At 40.5% G+C, this 18,008-nt stretch overlaps 2 protein-coding genes across 3 annotated transcripts; one reads left to right on the top strand and one right to left on the bottom strand.

Annotated features, from left to right (window-relative positions):
• Window positions 1–522: 522 nt before the first annotated feature.
• LOC119713994 (parathyroid hormone 4) lies at window positions 523–4,477 on the bottom strand. Of its 2 annotated transcripts, none has more exons than XM_038168515.2 (3): window positions 4,342–4,477; window positions 2,848–3,020; window positions 523–2,021 (listed from the first exon to the last, which is right to left on the bottom strand). In XM_038168515.2, exons 2-3 carry the CDS (start codon window positions 2,934–2,936, stop codon window positions 1,628–1,630), a joined length of 483 nt encoding a protein of 160 aa, XP_038024443.1. In that variant the 5' UTR covers window positions 2,937–3,020; window positions 4,342–4,477; the 3' UTR covers window positions 523–1,627. The 2 variants fall into 2 exon arrangements, with proteins under 2 accessions (XP_038024443.1, XP_071884557.1); XM_072028456.1 differs by having other exon boundaries at window positions 2,848–2,954; window positions 4,342–4,458.
• Window positions 4,478–11,879: 7,402 nt separating this feature from the next.
• Window positions 11,880–17,775, top strand: SRSF3 (serine and arginine rich splicing factor 3). The gene is made up of 6 exons (XM_038168213.2): window positions 11,880–12,015; window positions 12,821–13,028; window positions 13,577–13,711; window positions 15,857–15,895; window positions 16,596–16,682; window positions 16,934–17,775. Exons 2-6 carry the CDS (start codon window positions 12,823–12,825, stop codon window positions 16,959–16,961), a joined length of 495 nt encoding a protein of 164 aa, XP_038024141.1. The 5' UTR covers window positions 11,880–12,015; window positions 12,821–12,822; the 3' UTR covers window positions 16,962–17,775.
• Window positions 17,776–18,008: the final 233 nt, after the last annotated feature.

The following is an 18,008-nucleotide window of genomic DNA, read 5'->3' as shown; positions in this document are numbered from 1 at the left end:
AGGCATAACCAGGCATATGTGCTGGCATACCAGTGCCTCAGCCTCCTGTACCTGAGGCACAGAAAATGGTCATGCAGGCTGAGGGAAGCACATCTGTGAGGGCAAGTCGACTGACCTGCACAGTATGGCAGACAGGACAAGGCCTTTTCCCAGAAATTATGAGCTTTTCGAAGTCAAGTCCTCTTGGTGTCATTGCCTGACTCTAATTTAGTCTCCAACAGTCTGGAGATTTGTTAAGGGGAAAAAGATCTGCCACAGCCCAGCTCAGCAAAACTGTTATTTGGGCAGTACAGTCTGTTTTTCTCTGAGCGTGCTTCTGCTCCCAACCCTTGCTTTATCATTAACATCTGAAATTACCCATTTTAGTAATGGTTTGATTGGCCTTGGAGAATCTAATGGGGAGATCTCTGTGAAACAGCACAGTGAAAGAAAGGTGATTCCGTATTCATCCCAAATGTATGGAGATTAAATAAAATGAAATAATCTTTTGTTATATTTCTACAAAAAAAAGAAAAAAAGCAATTCAGAGGGCGAAAATGTTTTTATTATTGACAACATCAAGGAGTTCTTGGGGTCTGAATCTATCACTGAGAAATACCCTCTGCACATGCAGTTGAAGTCCATCAGCAGCAGAGGAATTTCAAGATTTAAAATGGTGTGTATAGTCCCCATGTAATGGAAATGCAGATATATTTGTAACACAATTGACAGATTTCATTTCTGAAAGACTGATTTTGCAGTTAAACTGGACTTTGCTTTGCTTAGGGAGAGCTGATCACTTTGACATTAAAGGTGAATAGCAAAATAGAATCATGTGCTATCTGTTTCTCCTTCAGGTAATGCAGGTCGCATCAAAAAGTTGTTTTTCTGCCCAGAAAATGTAATATGCTGTGGGAGCTCTTGGAGGGGTTTTCACAGAAACAGGGAAAAAGTAGAAAGTCTTCAAATTAAAGGCTCAAATATGGAATCTGGAAGCTGATTGTTATCTCTTTCACCAGCAGAAGAAGGTGAATATCTAGTGCTTAGGCTGGGAATGGTGGGATTAGCAACCTCTGTGGCCTGGCAAAAGTTTGCCCCCTGAAGGAAAACATGAAAGATAAGAGAATTCTTAGAACACTCTAAGCAATAGAGAAGCAGGAAAAAAATAATCATTTGGACCTAAAGTGTAAACGAAGTCTTACTACTGCAGAGCAGGGGCAGAACTGCAGGCAGGTGTGAAATAGAAGACAATCATACTAGGAGATAACTGCTTTCTTGGAAGTCAAAACAGTGAACTGAAAGTGAGCCTGTGAACATGCAGATTAATGAACCAGACTTCCTGACATGCCTGGGCTGTAGCTTTGGGTCTAGAAAGAGCTGCCACAGCCCTAACATACTGATAACAGACAGATAGGGCCCTGATATAGAAAGGAAGATTTATGACCTGTTAAAAATCGCCCCATCTCACAATCACAGTACTCAAACTGCCTGCAAGGGAGGGAACCCAGTTCCTTAAAAGGCTCTCTGTTCAACATTTAGGAATAATTAATGGAACAGATGGACAACATTTTTCTTTTGCAGTTCACCTTTGCACTAGAGTTTTTCGTTACATCAAATGTCTAAAGCGATAGACTGAGCTGGATTGAGGCTAGTGGGAAAAGTTCTGTGGCTGGATAATAGGATTTCCCTTTCTGACCAGCTCTTTGATTTGAAGGAGGTCAAAAATGTCTTGTGGGTTCCAATTACCCTTTGGGGTCTTCAGATACTGCAGCAAATCCAGCTTCTTCAACAGGGGGAAGCCTTGCTCATTTCCTCTCAGTTCAAACAGCTGCTTCATCAGGCTTGAAGCCTCACCTCTGCCGATGCTGTCATAGAGATCTTGGCTCTTCTGTGAATCCCACATGGCATCTGAAAGTGAAATAGCCCTGCTGCTGGCTGTGTGCACACTACCTAGAGCATTGTAGAGCCACATCAGGCGCTTCAGCCCTTGAAATGCCCTCCCTTTGTCATGCATGAGCTGATGCTCCGTCACTGCTCTTTTACTGCAAAGAAAGGGAAAAGTTCAGTTAGCAAACAAGCACAGCTGGGTCTAAGCTCCTATTTCAAAGTCACATGGGAAGCTGAAATGATGTGCGTACAGCCATTCCCAAAAGGTATACTTCGAATTTCCTTTAATATATGTATACATATATTTATACATAGTAACTGAGGAGACAGTGACAAAATGACCTTAGCAGGCTTAGAGAGCTCCTTGATCTTTCCCAGATTTTAGTTCTTTTCAGAGGTCTAAATACCAGAATAAAATTCCTTTTTCATAGCTGTAATGTTCTAGGATTGTTGAATTTGTCTCCTTCCTTCAGAGCTGTAAGTCAGGAGCAATTTAATTGAAATCAGTGGTGTCCATGAAATTAAAACAAATTCTTATTTTCTTAAGACATATCAAAATTTTTGAGCCAGGGAAGGCAGACTAATTCTAGGGTGCAAATATTTCTGGATTTCAGACTGTTTAGATGGAGCTCGCTGCAGCTATAGGCTTCCACTGCAGATTTGGATCTGAGTGGGAACCTAATTAGGAGATTTTAGTAAGTGCCATTTTCGTGGCTTGCCTTGAACATCCTTGTATGGTTTGTTGCACCGTGTTTAAAAACATCACTAGAAATGTACTTAACATGGTGTAACTGATGAATCTAAAAATGTAATTGTTATTATCTGTACTGCATAAAAGGTAGTAAAATGCTGCAGTATCAAATGCATAGAACTGTTCTTCTACTATGCCTGGAGTAAATGACAGCAGTGAAGAATACAACCTGTTAAATCAAAGGCAAGCAGTCTGCTAATGATACTATGTAAAAGGATGATATTGCTTACTTTTCAGTGTCTTGAGATGTCGCAAAACAGGCAAAAAAAATCATTGCCAAAAATGTAACCATCTGCAGAGATCTCTGGGGCGGGAACATTTTCTCTCTTCTTCAGATCTGATCAACAGGACAAGAAGTTGATAGTATGACCAAAAATCTTTCTTTCTCTTGTCATTCGTTCACCTGGCAACATGAATTTCAGCCTTTAAGCACTAGTAAAAGTGGAGCAATATACTATGTTACATCATCCAAGGACCTCCCATAACATCACAGGTGGAGTTGTAACATATACCAGTAAACAGCGAATAGATTACCTGGTAAATTCCTACGTTTCTTTGCTGAGAATCCTAAACATTGTTCCTCCATTTGCAGGCACAAGAGATTATTTCATTTGGAACTGGCAAGAGATCTTCATAATAAAACTTAGCAGAAATGTAACAAAAAGACCAGGATTGCTGCATAAGAAGTTTGTCATAAAACAAAAAGAATTTAAGACTGGACCATGCTGATCAAGTTAAAAGCAGTCCTGGGGATTCGGACATTTAATAATGCGACCTTTTCCATGAGCAATACAAGTGCCATTACTGACATACAAATCAGCCATTGGGCATGAGGATCATAGTAGACCAAAACCTGATTTTTTATTTATTTATCTTTTTCCATAAAGAAATGGATTTCTAGCTCAGGAGACACAACTACAAAATGTAGAAAGATTATTCCCATCTAAGTTAGAACTTTATTAAATTATGTATCTGCCTCTGCTGTTGGTATGCCTGTATCTACCCATCTTTTCAACCCTGCTGCTCCTTTAGCATCAGGTCTATCAATAAAATTTCAACACCCTTTACACTAAGTACTGTACCCTGCTTTTAGGATTGGCTTCAGCTTGTCAATTTAGTTATTTAATAGTGTATCCTGTATTAATTTCTGTATCAAAACCGAAATGGACAAGAAAACAAAAAATTGCAGCATATAAATTTTATATAAGAATAGTATAGATATGTTCCCATATAATAAGGCTACTCATTTTCTGAAGAAATATATATATTTTTTTTATAGAAGCGGTTTGTGTTAATAAAAAACTCCATTCAGCATCTTCCCAAATGAATTTTCTTTATACAAATTTGGATATTAAAATATCAATAACTGGATAAAAAAGCCAATTATATCATACATTTGGTTAGAAAAATTAAGCTTGTCCTTTGTAAGTCTATTCCACTCCTTTCTGAGTAATTTCCTTGGACAATATCAACTTAAACTAGACATTAAAGAAAAATGCATACTAGGTCTAATTAAACGATCTGTATTAAATACAGATATATACACATATATACACAAATAGATACATGCGTGCTTACATGCTGTATGATATTTTAGGCTATGTAAATGTAGAACTCCTGCTCACACACAGTGGTTAAACTATGGTAAAATACTGTGATGAACAGTAAACTATTTAATAACTAAAACGCATCTTCAACTTAAAAAGTTAACATCATCTACTTACTGTTGATCTTGCAGAGATTGTGGTGAAGTCCTGATCTGCACAGATGTGTCTACTTGCCAGTCTTCTTGTGATGTTCCAGTTGCAATTACAGCAAGTGCCTTTCACCTTCTTTTATACCTGCCCAGCAACCACAGAAACAATAGAAATGATCACTACAGCACTTTGTGACTAAGACTTTTCCTCTCATGTTAGTGAAATGAGACAGCTCCTTGTTTCCAATTATAATAAATCTTGGATTCTGAAATGTTCAGCTGTGACTAAGGAAAAGATCACAAGTTTGTGGAAAGTATCTTACACTTTTGCTGGCTCTCCTGATTTTGTTTGTTTGTTTTTGTTGTTGTTGTTGGTTGGTTGGTTTGTTTTGTTTCTTGAGAACTTTTTATTCTAACACAGTGTTACTGTACCCCAAGGTGATGGTAAAGCAATATTCAAACTTGTTCCACTATTGATCAAGATCTCTGGTATGCAAAAGAGATGACCCTCCTTTGCTGTCCTCACGGACCCATGTATATGATACTAATATTGCACAGGAGGAATCTAAATCAACAATAGTGATGAATTCTGTAATGCAAGTCATCACACAGTTAGCATGACAGGACAATTACTGGCAGAAAATCTGAGGAATTTGTAAATAACATCCCACTAGATTTTAATGCTCAGTACAAATTTCATTTAAACCATCAGATTGTACAGTAAAACGTTTGTTTTAAAACTCAGAAAATGAGGAGATAGGAAGAAGACTTATCAACTCATTAAACAATAAAAATGCAAGTAGTAGCTCAGGCAAAAAGCCAAATTCTGATATGACTTGAAACCATGCAACGTAATGAAATATAAACTTTGATACTCACTGTATGATCTCTAACCAGATAATTTTAATAGAATTTGGATGCTCAGGATGTGGATGGACCAGACCATTAGGCTGAACCACCAGTCTGTTTAGGAGGACCAGCCCCTATTTCTCAAAGTGAATGCATTTATCATCTCTGAGCAAAGAATCCCTGGAAAGACTGAAGAGAAAAGAGAAAATTTGCTTAGTGTTGTTGTAAGCTACCCATTCATTTCACACAGACACAACCTTACCTTCCTGTTAAACTCAGTCTCGGGTGAATACAAATGCATTGTCTAACAACAGAGACAGGCCCTATTAGCAGTGCTCTTGCCATCTCATACTTTCTTGCAGCTTCTGTGGACACTAACTTGCTTTTTGTTATATTCCTCATGACAGCATATTTTGAGCCCCACTATTTCACAGCAATCAAATAACCATTCCCAATTACATGAGCATGAATTGTTAGTGTCACTCATTAAAGAATACAGAGTGTATCACCAATTTAAAATGACATTTGTTAAATGTTGCTAAAGCAGAGGTCTACTTATCTGCTTCTTAGTTTCCAGGGCAGCTTGCAGTTACACTGAATTATCTGTCCATGAAGCCAAAGCTATAGTTACATCTTTAAGGAGTAATAATGAGCATTGATCAAAACCATGTCTAAAACATCTGGTCTAATTTATCCCTGAACTTTTCAAGTCTCCATTACATAATGGGCTTTCATTGAATGCAATTACTGTCTCAACTAGAAGAACTAATATTGCATTAATCCAAGTGACTGCAGGTAGATCAGAGAACTGGCATGGGATCAGTAAATGGGCACTTCAAGCATTCTATAATGGCCAAAGTGCATTGCCGTGGCTACCTGCTTCCATTGGATGTTTCTTTGTACCCAACGTCTTAGAAGAAGTTAAAATAACTTTCTAAAACCTCCCTAAGAGGTGTACATGAGAACAGACTGTGCTGAAGTAGTGACACATCTTTGAGAATCACCCAGTGCAAGGACTTATTGGCACTTACAACACAGAGGGAACAGATACATGCGGGGATTGATTTCCATGGTTTGCAGTATTTCTAAAGAAAACATAAGATGTCTTGATTGCACGGCCACACACATACTTAATGCTTCTGACTATGATGGAAACATTGCTAATTTCACAAGGAGAAATTGTACAAAGAGCAGTGTTACTAGGTGAAATATCCAGATGGTATAGATAAATCTCTCCAAAAGCCCTGAGACATCTAGTGCAGAAGAGTCCATTTTACCTGGGAAGCAATCAACAAAGCCAGCTGATTGGAATTTGTTTACCTTGGGCCTCCCTCAGAGCCATCAAAGGTTTTAGTCCTAGTTTCATAGGCTTTTGCTCCCACGCTCTAGCTTTTCCTGGGCTCAAAGCCTGCTTCACATTCACACTCTGCTGTTTTGTCACCTTTTTCAGCAGGAGCATTTGAGTGAGGAGGGCTGTGCAAATTATGGTTTCCTCATGAGTGATTCTTTTGTTTTGCTTTCCAGTCCTTTCCCCAGGGAGCCAGGTGGGGGAGGAAGGGAATATGGCTTGCTGCTCAGCATGAAAGAAAATGGAAAGAGAAAGCCTGGAGGCCCAGCTGAGGGGGAAGAAAGAATGGGGGGAAGGAACAGAAAGCAAAGAAAACACACAAATAGCTTTGTTAGGGCAAGGGGGATCCTCATGCCTGGAATTTTAAAACTTAATGAAACAAAATTGTACTGCCTCAAGAGAGATCCTCTGTACGGAGATGGACAGATGGATCTGGTGCATCTTTTCCATATGCTATTTTCTATTATTCACCAGCAAAAGAAGACTTGGTGCTTCCCTCACATAAAAATCCACCTTGTTTGTCACCATCCCCCTCAACTGCTCTTAGCCTACCAGACTAAAATTCATATGAGCTGTTCAGTGTGGTGTGTGGAAAGAAAGGCACCGCCCTGTTGAGAGGAAACTGTTTGACCACACTTGGATGGTAAATATAGTTCCCCTGAGCTGCTGGTGAAACAGCTGCTAATGAATGGCTGTTCTCCCTTCCTGGCCTCAGTAATTGAGAGATGAGAGGAAATAACACCTCACAGCAAACCCGGAGGCCACAGAGATTTTTGCACTTCCGCACCCTCATCACTACTGCTGTCACCATTCCTTTGCCCCCCAGGAGGAAGGAGCCAGCAGCAGCATCACCTTGGTAACCATTTAAGGGAGATGAAATCCAGTTTCTTGAAGCAGCAGGCTCCATCTAGGCCTCCCTTCTTCTCTGGTGGAGGGAAAGGGCAATTTTGTGCAAGTCAGAGAGGTGTAAATAATTGCATTTGCAGGGGGTAGGCTCCAGGGTCAGCAGATAGACTATGCGAGCAGTTGTAAATCTCAGCCCCTAACCCACTACATACTGCATCATCACAGAAAGAGCTCCAGGGGATTAAAATTAGAGTTGAGCAGCAGTGAGTCAGGCTTACAGAATTAATTTTTAATTTACTGATTTCAAGTCAGACTTAACAGAAGTACATGAGACTCACGGCTCTATCTGAACACAGTATCGAAGGTAATGATATTGTCCTGTAAAATCTGCCCTGGAGCCATGCCTAGGTCTGATTCTTTTTCCTTCTCCCAAAAAAGTCTCCAATACAGAATGTTTTTTGTGTGCAACAAATTCAGGTGAAGCTGAGGCAAAGCCTCCAGTCCCTTGTGCCACTTCTGTAAGCTTAGCCCTGGCTTAAAAGGGTTGCAGCATACCTGGAGAAGTGCTGGGAACCTCGACAAAGCAAAAAAACAACAGGAGGGGTATCTCCCGGTGCCAAGGGGCCTGTCTCCCATGGTGGGATCTGCCCCTGCCAGCCCCTACAGATGGGAATGCTGCCATCTGGTGCCCTAGTCCTGGTTCAGCTGGGCCAGGTGAGGAGGTGGGCAGGCAGGTGCTGACCCCATGTCAGTGAAGGGCTGTGGCTTATGGGCAGCCCTAACTCCTGCCGGAGAAGCAAGGGACCCTTGAGTTTACCTGAGAATCAGCTATCTTTTCTCAAGACCAAAGAGACTAATGCTAGAGGGGGTGCCAAGTCATTAATGCTTGTAGGACCAAGAAGGTGTTTCTTAAAGGACCAAATGGGCCAAGAGCTGGTTGAGGTTTCTTATTTCTTTATAGTGGCAGCAAATGGTGTACTGGCCCTGAGGGAGTAGTGTGTTAGTTGTCACATGCAAAGGTCATAGGGCTCCCAGCAGCAGGTTCTGGGGTCATAATCAAAATCTTGCCCCCAGATGTAAAATATGCGGAAGGAGATGGGACCTCAGCAATGGCAGAAAGTTCACACCTGGGAAGACAGGGATGAAGAATCTCCAAATAATTGAGATATGTCAATCAAGTAAATACAATTCTCACCAATCAATTTGCAATTGCTGAGTCTAGTGGGCATGCTCTGCCTTTGCACTGGATGATGAGTATGTCTAAGTTTAGGCCTACGATGTATAAATTAAATTGTGGCCTGTTTTTTCACTCTCCCTTTAATAGAGGTCTGACACACAACTAAAAGCTTTTACATGAGTATTAATGTGTACAATTTTATGTTTCAAAAGTGAGGGAATAAGGAACAGGGACTTTTACCCTGTAAACAGAAGAGCAGCTGAGGCAAGAATATGCCCGAGAATATACAAGCTGATTTTAATATATCTATAGACCAGACCAGTGTAAGTCATTGTTTTTGTTGTTGTTGTTGTTTGTTTGTTTGTTTGTTTTGTTTTGTTTTAGAAAATAGCCTTTATCAAAATTAATCTATTGGCAGCATATGAAAGTGGGTTGAATTCCACAAGAACTTCACAACAAGCTAGCTCAGACATGACTGTGTATGGCTTTCTGGCTGAAGTGAAGGCTTATCCCCTCTGACCAGTTCTCGTTGTGTACATGTAATGACATTTTCTAGCAAAAGACCTTTCTGTAGATACAACCAAACCAATAAATATGTATTTTTGTTAGTTATCTAGCTTCACATGAGGAGGAGCTGTAAGATCCTACTGCTGATAGACGTATTCTGCTGTAAATACTCTTTGTCTTCCTAAATATCTCTTCCATTTATCTCACAGTGGTGAAGTTTCTTCCAAACCATAAAGGCAAGAATATGTTAATTTTCTTATGTGAGATGTAAATCTTAGAAACAATGATAGCACCTCAGATGTAACACCTTATTTCATGTTGGTCTGGTCTTAGATTCTAGTCTGGCCACGTTTTAAAATGGAAGACTGTTTCACAGTAATTGTGCAGGTGTTAGGTACCTTCTTTTGTATCCCGTCTTGGCCTGCCTGTTTAACGTAGATCTGATCGTGCTTATAAAGTCAATGATCTCACCTTCCTTTTACAGAAGATCTGATGGATGTAAAAGTTAACATGTATCTTACAACTATTGCATGTGAATCATACCTTTTTACTGCAAAAATAAGAGAATTGCAATGCAACATGATTTTTCATATACATATGAACTTGGAGTAGGAAAGAAAGTCATGAAAGACAATGTACTACACATACAGATGTGTGTATGTGTACTAATATAGTGACACTCAGAGCAGATTCGGGATTTAATCTTTTTTGGGAACAATGAAAATGCTGATTTTGTGCTTTTGAGTAACTAAAATGTTGTGTGGCTGTGTTCAAGCATCCTAAAGCTGTCTGTGGAAATAGGTTTCTTTTTTTGGCAGAATACAATTGCCTCTGTTCTAACCTCTGTCTTTTGTCACAGATATGTTATATTCTCTTTACAAAGCCAAAAGCAAACTGAAAATGGCAAAGTTATTATGTTGGGATGACATGCTTCTTACAGTATGTGATTTTATAAAGCATAGTGGTGGGCCAAAGCCCATGTAATAAGTGCCTTGAATAGAACAGGTAGTGTGTCCAAGACAAGTGCTGAATACCATGTTTATTTTGCAGGAGGTAAACCTATTCTTGAATAAATCCTTTACTGCCAAGTCTGTGATCTGTAATTATTTTCCTACGTCAAATATAACTTTGGTTTGAAGTTGAAAGCTCCGTTAAGATTACAAGGTTGTCCAAGTTGCATTCAATCTAATGGTGTTTATTTATTTATTTATTTTTATTTTTAATGGTGATTATTGCAAAATTTAAATCATGTTTCAAATGCGCATTATGTGATATGAGGAAGGGTCTGGTTAATGTTGCAAATACCAATCAAGAAGGGAGACAAGCATGGGAAATCAGCATCTCGAAGAAGTCTTTAAAGTGAACAGCAGCAAGTAAGCTTAGAATTATTTCATTTGTTTGTATCATATCAGGAAATTAACAATCAGCTAATTTCAGTTATAATGCATTAGATGTCTTTAAAATGAAGCAAGTGATAACTATACATGACAAATACATTTTAGAGAATCAATTACCTCAGATTTCTTGTTGTTTTTCTGCTCCCTCTTTTCTGTGTTGTTTTGTCCTATCCCCCCCAATTCCTCCCCGCCTCCCCCCAGTACACCTCCTCCCTCAGCCCCCCCCAGCCAGTTTTGACCCTTGGAAGCATTTTAGTGATAAAAGGTTCTTAAAACTAATGAAGGATGCTATTAAAAGATTTCTGGAAATCCAAGTCATTAAACTTGCTGTTTGTCCTTAATCCAACTATTTTTTATATGCTGGTACAAGTCTAGTAGACTGAGGACTGCAAAAGTCCTGCTTGGAAAACACAGTGCATATGCATTAGTTTGCATTCAGAAAGCCTTATTACACTTATCATTACTCAAAGTCCTGTTATAACTGCACTAGTGCCAGATAAATTTGTCTTGTTTGGACCAAGTAGAAAAGGTTGTCAAATCTGGATTCAATGCAACCTACAGAAATGGCTGGGAAGTGACAGCCTTGGGAAGTTATTGCAGAAACAGTTCTGGTTGGGTTCCTCGTATTATCTAGTAGCCCAAAACAAGTGGTGTTATCCAAAGAAAGCCCCTGTGGAGCAAGTTATTTAACTCATATTAAAACTCATGTTATGTGTCTTAGCTACATGCATGAATTCAATAAAGCACATCAACACCACTGATACCCTTTGTAACCAGAATTCCTTGGTTCAAATCCTCTAATTTTCTGCTGAGTGCTAAATAACAGAATCACAGAATTGAAGGGGTTGGAAGGGACCTCGAAAGATAGTCAAGTCTAACCCCCCTGCCAAAGCAGGTTCAATAAGTCACTTCTCTTTTGTGCTTCAGTAGACAGAATAAGGTTTACCAAAAAGTATGGTTCAACACTGGTTTGCTCAATGCATTTATTTAAAGCCTCTGCCCTTGGTGAGAAAGGGCTATTAGTGAACTGAAGCTTTTCTGAGCATAAAACCCTAATGATTAGGGGACAATAGTAAAAAGAATTACTTAAACATCGAACAAATCCCACCTGCAACCAGGAAAAAAAAATATTTTTCCTTTTAGCCAACAAAATAGCCTGAGTCTGTTGCCTTTCCTTATTTATCGGCTAAAGATAAGTCTTCCCTCGATAATCAATTTCTAAAGCGAAATTTGGGGGCGAGGAGAGAGGAAAGCCTCGACAACAGGGACGGGCACCGGTTTGCGAGTTCCCGTAGCCGAGGAGGGGCCGCGGGCCGCCATATGGGCCTAGGCGGCGGCGGGAATAGGTACGTTGGGCGAGGGTGGGACAAGGCGACCTGTCAATCAGCGTAACTGCGCCTTCTGATTTGTCTCTGGGCGGTGTCACGTGGAAAGACAGCCTGTATATAAGGGCGGGCGGGGCGGCCGCCAGCCGCCATTTTGTCCAGTGAGGAAAAGCGGAACGGGAGTTTCGTTGAGGGTCGAGTCGGCTACGAATTTAGCGCGGGCTCCCTTCGCGCGCCCTCCCTCTTAGCATCGGTGAGGACCTTCACCTCGGAGGGCGGGGTGGGAGCGGACCCGCGGTCCGGTCTCCGGCAGGGCGGGCGAAAGCTGCGGGGCCCGGTGGCGGCAAACAAAGAGCCGCCGCCATTTTGTAAAGCTGGGCCGCGGGCGGTGGCCGCCGCTGCGCTGAGGACAGCCGGGTGGGGAGAAGGCGGGTAGGCTACGGATCGCCTTGGAGAGGCTGCCTGCCGCCCTTATTCCGCGGCTGCGGCCAGTGAGGCGAGGTGTGGCTAGGCGGGAAGCGCCGTGGGGGTGGTGTGGCGCCGTCCCGCCCGCTCCGACGGAGCGCTGCTTCCCCACGCTGCATACACAGCGCTGAAGAGACGCTGTAGCGGCATCCGGCGAGGCCTCTCAGCGTGGCCTTTGCCGCGAATGGTGCTGCTTCTCGCCCCGGCATGTGTAGCTTCCCCCGGCTCCTGCTCGGAGAACAATGGAGCACTGCTCCAGCGCAGCGCTCCCCCTGCAGGTCCTGCCCTCGGGGCTGAGGAAGGGGGCGCGGAGAAACATTTCTTTTCGTAGTAGGGGACCACAGAATTAAACAAAAATCCCCGAAATGGTAAACTTCGGTCACGATGACGATATACCAGATACCTTCTTTACTTGCTTTTAAACATGCCTTAACCCATCATGTTCACAGAGGCTGATGTTTCTATCCTATCAGATTATGTCATTGTTGAAACTTTAAGGAAAGCAACTCACTGTGTTGTTTCTCCTGCAGATGAATAAATGCTTCCTGGTTGTTAAGTATATGTGAATTTTTTTCTTTTTCCCTTTTTTTTAGCAATGCATCGTGACTCTTGTCCGCTGGACTGCAAGGTTTATGTGGGTAACCTTGGAAACAATGGCAACAAAACTGAGCTAGAGCGAGCTTTTGGCTACTACGGACCACTGCGCAGTGTATGGGTGGCAAGAAATCCCCCTGGTTTTGCCTTTGTGGAATTTGAAGATCCACGAGATGCAGCTGATGCAGTAAGAGAACTAGATGGAAGGTAAAATGTGCTTCTTGTGTGTTTGGTTTGCCTAATGAAAATAAGAAAAATTGTGGTGTATGGTAGTTTAAAATGGGGAAGCTTTAAATGGCAACCAAGTGCTTGACACATCTGTTATGCAGTATTTATTTGTGGAGTGATACAAGGGTAAATTTATTTGATAGTGCAGAAATAGCATTGGGACAATTAGTTTTACATTTTAGAAAGGAACTCTTTCTAAAGTTAGACATGACTTGGACTTGGTGGTCTGCGTTAGTTAAATTTGAGATGGTTGTCCAGTAAAGAGGCAAAACTGATCAGAGAGGCACTTTCTAGTTTCTTCTCTGCCTCCCTTAATAGCACAGTGAGCTTTCAGAATTGGCTAGACCTTTTGTCTCTTTAGCTGTAGCTACCTTTGTAGACTTTGTATCCTGCATACTTGGCTAATGCGTATATACAGAATGCTTTTAACCTGCATTTTCTATTTGTTTTTCTCCTCTGACTTTCTAGATGTTTTTTTAGATAGAGCTGTCCCTGGAAATGTAACTAATGTCAACCTCTTTTCCCAGAACCCTCTGTGGGTGTCGTGTCAGAGTTGAGCTCTCCAATGGTGAAAAACGGAGTCGGAACCGTGGTCCACCTCCATCCTGGGGCAGACGTCCTCGAGATGACTATCGCAGAAGAAGTCCTCCTCCACGTCGCAGGTACCCTAGGTCAAAGTACACTCATAGAGCTGTTGGCATTGTTACCACTTAGCATCATAGAAGCAGGCATTTAAAAGCATGTAAATGAATAACATTCATCTATCTGATCACAATTTGGTGATGCCAAATGCTTAAAAAAGGGGGGGAGGGAACAAAATCAAGGTGAACATAAGTTGTGTTGAATGTTGGCTTTTGTCCTTAGGTTCACTATGCAAGTTGATAGTCAGCGCCCTTTGTCCTGGATTTGTCCTCGTTCCTTCTAAAATCTGCTCATCTTCTAGTCACACTTTCCCTTTCTTCCCCATACTTCAACTTAGGTTGTTCCTTTCTTTTATTCCATAATGGCAAAACATGACATACAGCAAAGCATTTTCATGCAGATGTGTTTCTCCACTTTGTTTGCGCAGTTTAAATACTTTGTAAATAGGCAGCTGTTTAATAATAGATCAAGTAACAGTTGCTCTAAACATCTAGGATCTTTACACTTTTGCATCAGTTTGAAATTAAAGCATCATGTGACAATTCTGTCACTTGAGGTTTGCAAACTCAGCTCTAAAATACAGCAGGATTTCTGGTAACTGACGCATTCTTGGACCCAGACTAGATTGTCTGGTGGTTAAGTCTGCAACGTGGTTTTTACAGGACTGAATTTACCTGTTGCAGGTGAGTGAAGTCCTCACAAGTCAGATTTTCAAGCTTACCCTTTTGCTGTTGAAAAATAACACATTAGGAATATTTGTTAGCTAATAGATGGTTGTACTGATGGCTTGTTTTTTCATTTTTTATGCTTTTTGGTCCATCTATTAATAAAAATGAACCCGTTACAGAGTCACCATCATGTCTCTTCTCACCACCCTCTGAGTCTGCATTAGCCAGTCAACTAGCCCTTTCAGCGTCATGTGACCAGCGCGCCCCATTCAGCTTGGCTGGTGTCGTTTCACATGACCCAGGCATGGCCAGTCGTCAGGTTGCACCGCCCTTTGGTTCCCGAGCATGCTGTTTTCTCTCAGCCTTCTCTCCAACCTTAACCAAATCGGCAGCAGCCACCTCGACCGCCCACACATTCCCGGCCAATCAGCTCAGCTGTTTATTTACCAAATGTCTTCACAACAACTACAGCAGCAGCCTTCGGCTAACAAAAAAGCAGGAAAAATCCACAACACCCCCTTCGCCAACCAACTAAATACAACGCAACATCTGGCAAAACCTTTTCAGCAAATTCTTCTTGGCAGTCAGTCCGGCAGCCTCACCTCACCATTTCTAGCTTGTTGAAACCAAAAACTAGTAAGTTTTTCCTGCTTATACAGTTTACTGCTGGTTAAAATAAGGAGTAAGCGGCTTATAAGTAATTACTTTTCTCAATCAAAGGCTGGCTGTGCATAATTGAATGGTAACGTACATATGTTGCTTGAGAAAACTTTTAAGGGTGATATGGAAACTCTTACACTGTGAATAATGTAAAACCCAGTATATTTGCATGTGAGATGTCAAACTAAATTTTAATAAAGCTCTAACAAACTTAGCTTTTCCTTGCCAAAAAAATCCTATCACCTTTAAATCGTTTTACTAACAGTTTTCAGAACTTAAAACAATTACTTTTTGGGATGAACTGGGCCGAGCTAAGTTTTTTTTTTTTAAAAGAGAAAATAAGTCTAAACACACTATGGCATTAAAAATGACAATCACAAATATGCAGTTCTAATGTAGCACTTAATGGCGTTATCAATATTTACACTGAGCGCATTTTCACTTTTTTCCACTTGATATTTCTTATGTCTTGTCATGGACCTTTTTGGCTTGCATGGGTTCCAAAACATTTGGTCTGTGCTATTTTTTTGGAACCACTTGTGGGACTTTGGTGTGGTGTTCTGGGCAGTGTATTTAGTTGAAATGGAAGTGTTGCATTGGACAACTCTGCTATGAAGCATTCTTAGTTAAAGTGAAATCGTGGTTGGAAATGTGCTGTTCACACTGAGCTTTGTTTTACTGCTTAATCTTTCCATGCCTTTTACTGGATGATGGATGCCAGTTATTCTTGGCACGTTCCCAGGGCCCAACAGTGAGTTTGACAAGTTGGGAAATGCCTCACCCTATAAATGCTAAAAGAATTGATAAAAAGCCTCACATTTCTTTTTACGGTTCTAGATCACCACGAAGGAGAAGCTTTTCTCGTAGCCGCAGCAGGTATGCATAGCATCAATTACTAAGTATTGGACCACTTTGTCCAGGGATTTAAAAAGAAACAAACAGATAAGTGTTTGGATTGTATTAATTAATAGATTTCAAAATAGACATTAACTCAGTATATGGGAAAAACGTGTTTTGGTACTGTCATTGCTTGCCTAGAGTTAATATGATTACATAGCTACATGAGATGCCAGGTATATTAAATATCAAAGTATATTAAGAATGGCAGTAGTGAGTTTTCATGTTACGCAGTTTTCCAGCATCCCTTATGTTTTTTTATGAAGTTTCAGTGTTGATAACGTTGTTCTCTGGGTGCTGTAAGCCACAAGTACAGGTGATAAGCAAGAGACAGACTAGTGACACAGTGAGTTTGTGCATTTTTTTCTGTGGTGTGGGACTGTGCATTAGGATAAAGGATTTTTAAGTATATATTGATACCCTGTCAGTTACACTGCAGCAGTGTAACTGACTGAACAGGTTTAAACTGCTGCAAAGGAATAACTGTTGCAAACAACAGCTTCATCTGTATTGTATTGCACAAGCCGATTATTCTTACAATAAACTTTGAAAGGTTTTCCCTGGATGAATAGTTGAAAACTGTAACTTCCTAAAGGGAATGTCTTGAGGTAGCTGTGTAACTACCTAGTTCAGCTTTGTTTTGATGCTACAATCATCTTGTGTTGGTAATCTCCAACAGGTCCCTCTCCAGAGACAGAAGAAGAGAGAGATCACTCTCACGGGAGAGGAATCACAAGCCTTCTCGTTCCTTTTCCAGGTCTCGCAGGTAGGATGAGTTGTATAGTAGGCTTTTTGAGTAGATCAGTAAAAATGGATCTGTTTCCCTGTCTTAGTAATACTAAGATAAGTTGTGGTGGAGTTAGTCTGGGGTTTTTTACCTTGAATTAAATGCTATGTTTTAATAAATAGAACAGTATTTTAAAATGTTTATCTGTTACGCACTCAATTGGGCTGGGAGGTTTGGAACAAAATATTGCTGCTGTTGGCACTCAGTAACTAATATATTTTTTTCTTTAGTCGCTCTAGGTCAAATGAGAGGAAATAAGACTTAAAGGAGGAGCTGTGTACAGGAAGTCATTAGATCTGAGGACAGGAGTATGTACAGAACATTGTTTTGTTTTGAAACTTCATAAAGCTTGGTGCATTTTTAAAATGTTTTAGCTGTTGAACTTGCTTTGTTCATTGTATCTTGTAACAGGTGGCAAATGTAAAGATGTGAATCTGTATATGGTTCTAAGCAGATCATATGATTTGTATTATTAATCACTTTTTACAATGTACCCTTATACATAAGTTTTTGTTTTGAATGGTAATCAGTCCTGCATAGATAGAAGAATGTTCCTGGTCTTGACATTCTGCGGTGTATTTTGTTGGGGTTCAGCTTGTGGAAGGAAGCATGCAATGAAGATGTTTGCAGAATGATGGCTGTGATTGGTGTTTGTGTAGAACAAGGTGTAGATGCTTCATAGTACAGTTCTCAGAAGTAATAATGTTGAGCCAGTGGCATGTAAAGGGAATGTCTGAGCTGCAGTTTTATCCAGAGCTTTTAGTTCCAACTTCCAATTATCTGGAACTGAGCTACTTTATAATATGCCATATAAACTTTTAGCTGTAGGGTCAGTTAATTTTGTACTTCATATGACTAGAGTACTTAAATAGATGATAGCTTGACTGTCTGTTCCAGAATCTCTGAATAGACCAAATGTACCACAGAACTGACACCTGGAGTGGATGTGTTGAATGTGTAATGGTACATTGTAAAAGTTATGAATTAAACATTTCTTTACTGTACAAGAATTTTCATGTCACTTGTAAAATGTCTTTTTGTGAGATCCTTGGGATTAAAGTTTTGGTTACAACTTGTTGTTCAGTATTTAACTCAAGTACCTGCTATCGCTTTGCACTACAGAACATGCACTTGGTTCTTAGAGTTGGATCTTGGTTTCAGTTAAAAGCACTTTGCAGTATGAAGAAAGCCTATATTCACCATATCTCGTTTTAACACACCTATAACAGTAAGCTGTTAAAAATGCTGTTCAGGTTGTAAGGTGCAGGTCACTGTCTCCATTAAATTTGAAACTGTGACTTTGTT

This window comes from Anas platyrhynchos, chromosome 27 (assembly GCF_047663525.1).
Source record: "Anas platyrhynchos isolate ZD024472 breed Pekin duck chromosome 27, IASCAAS_PekinDuck_T2T, whole genome shotgun sequence".
Taxonomy (NCBI): domain Eukaryota; kingdom Metazoa; phylum Chordata; class Aves; order Anseriformes; family Anatidae; genus Anas; species Anas platyrhynchos.
Note: the sequence above shows the minus strand (reverse complement) of the source record. Positions and strands in the feature narration are given on the sequence as shown.

Coding starts and splice junctions, on each gene's coding strand:
- LOC119713994 (XM_038168515.2), bottom strand. CDS start 2,936: ATGTTCCCGCCCCAGAGATCTCTGCAGATGGTTACATTTTTGGCAATG. Junction 2,022..2,847: donor ACATCTCAAGACACTGAAAA/GTAAGCAATATC, acceptor CTTTCTTTGCAG/TAAAAGAGCAGTGACGGAGC.
- SRSF3 (XM_038168213.2), top strand. CDS start 12,823: ATGCATCGTGACTCTTGTCCGCTGGACTGCAAGGTTTATGTGGGTAAC. Junction 13,029..13,576: donor GTAAGAGAACTAGATGGAAG/GTAAAATGTGCT, acceptor CTCTTTTCCCAG/AACCCTCTGTGGGTGTCGTG. Junction 16,683..16,933: donor TCCTTTTCCAGGTCTCGCAG/GTAGGATGAGTT, acceptor TTTTTTCTTTAG/TCGCTCTAGGTCAAATGAGA.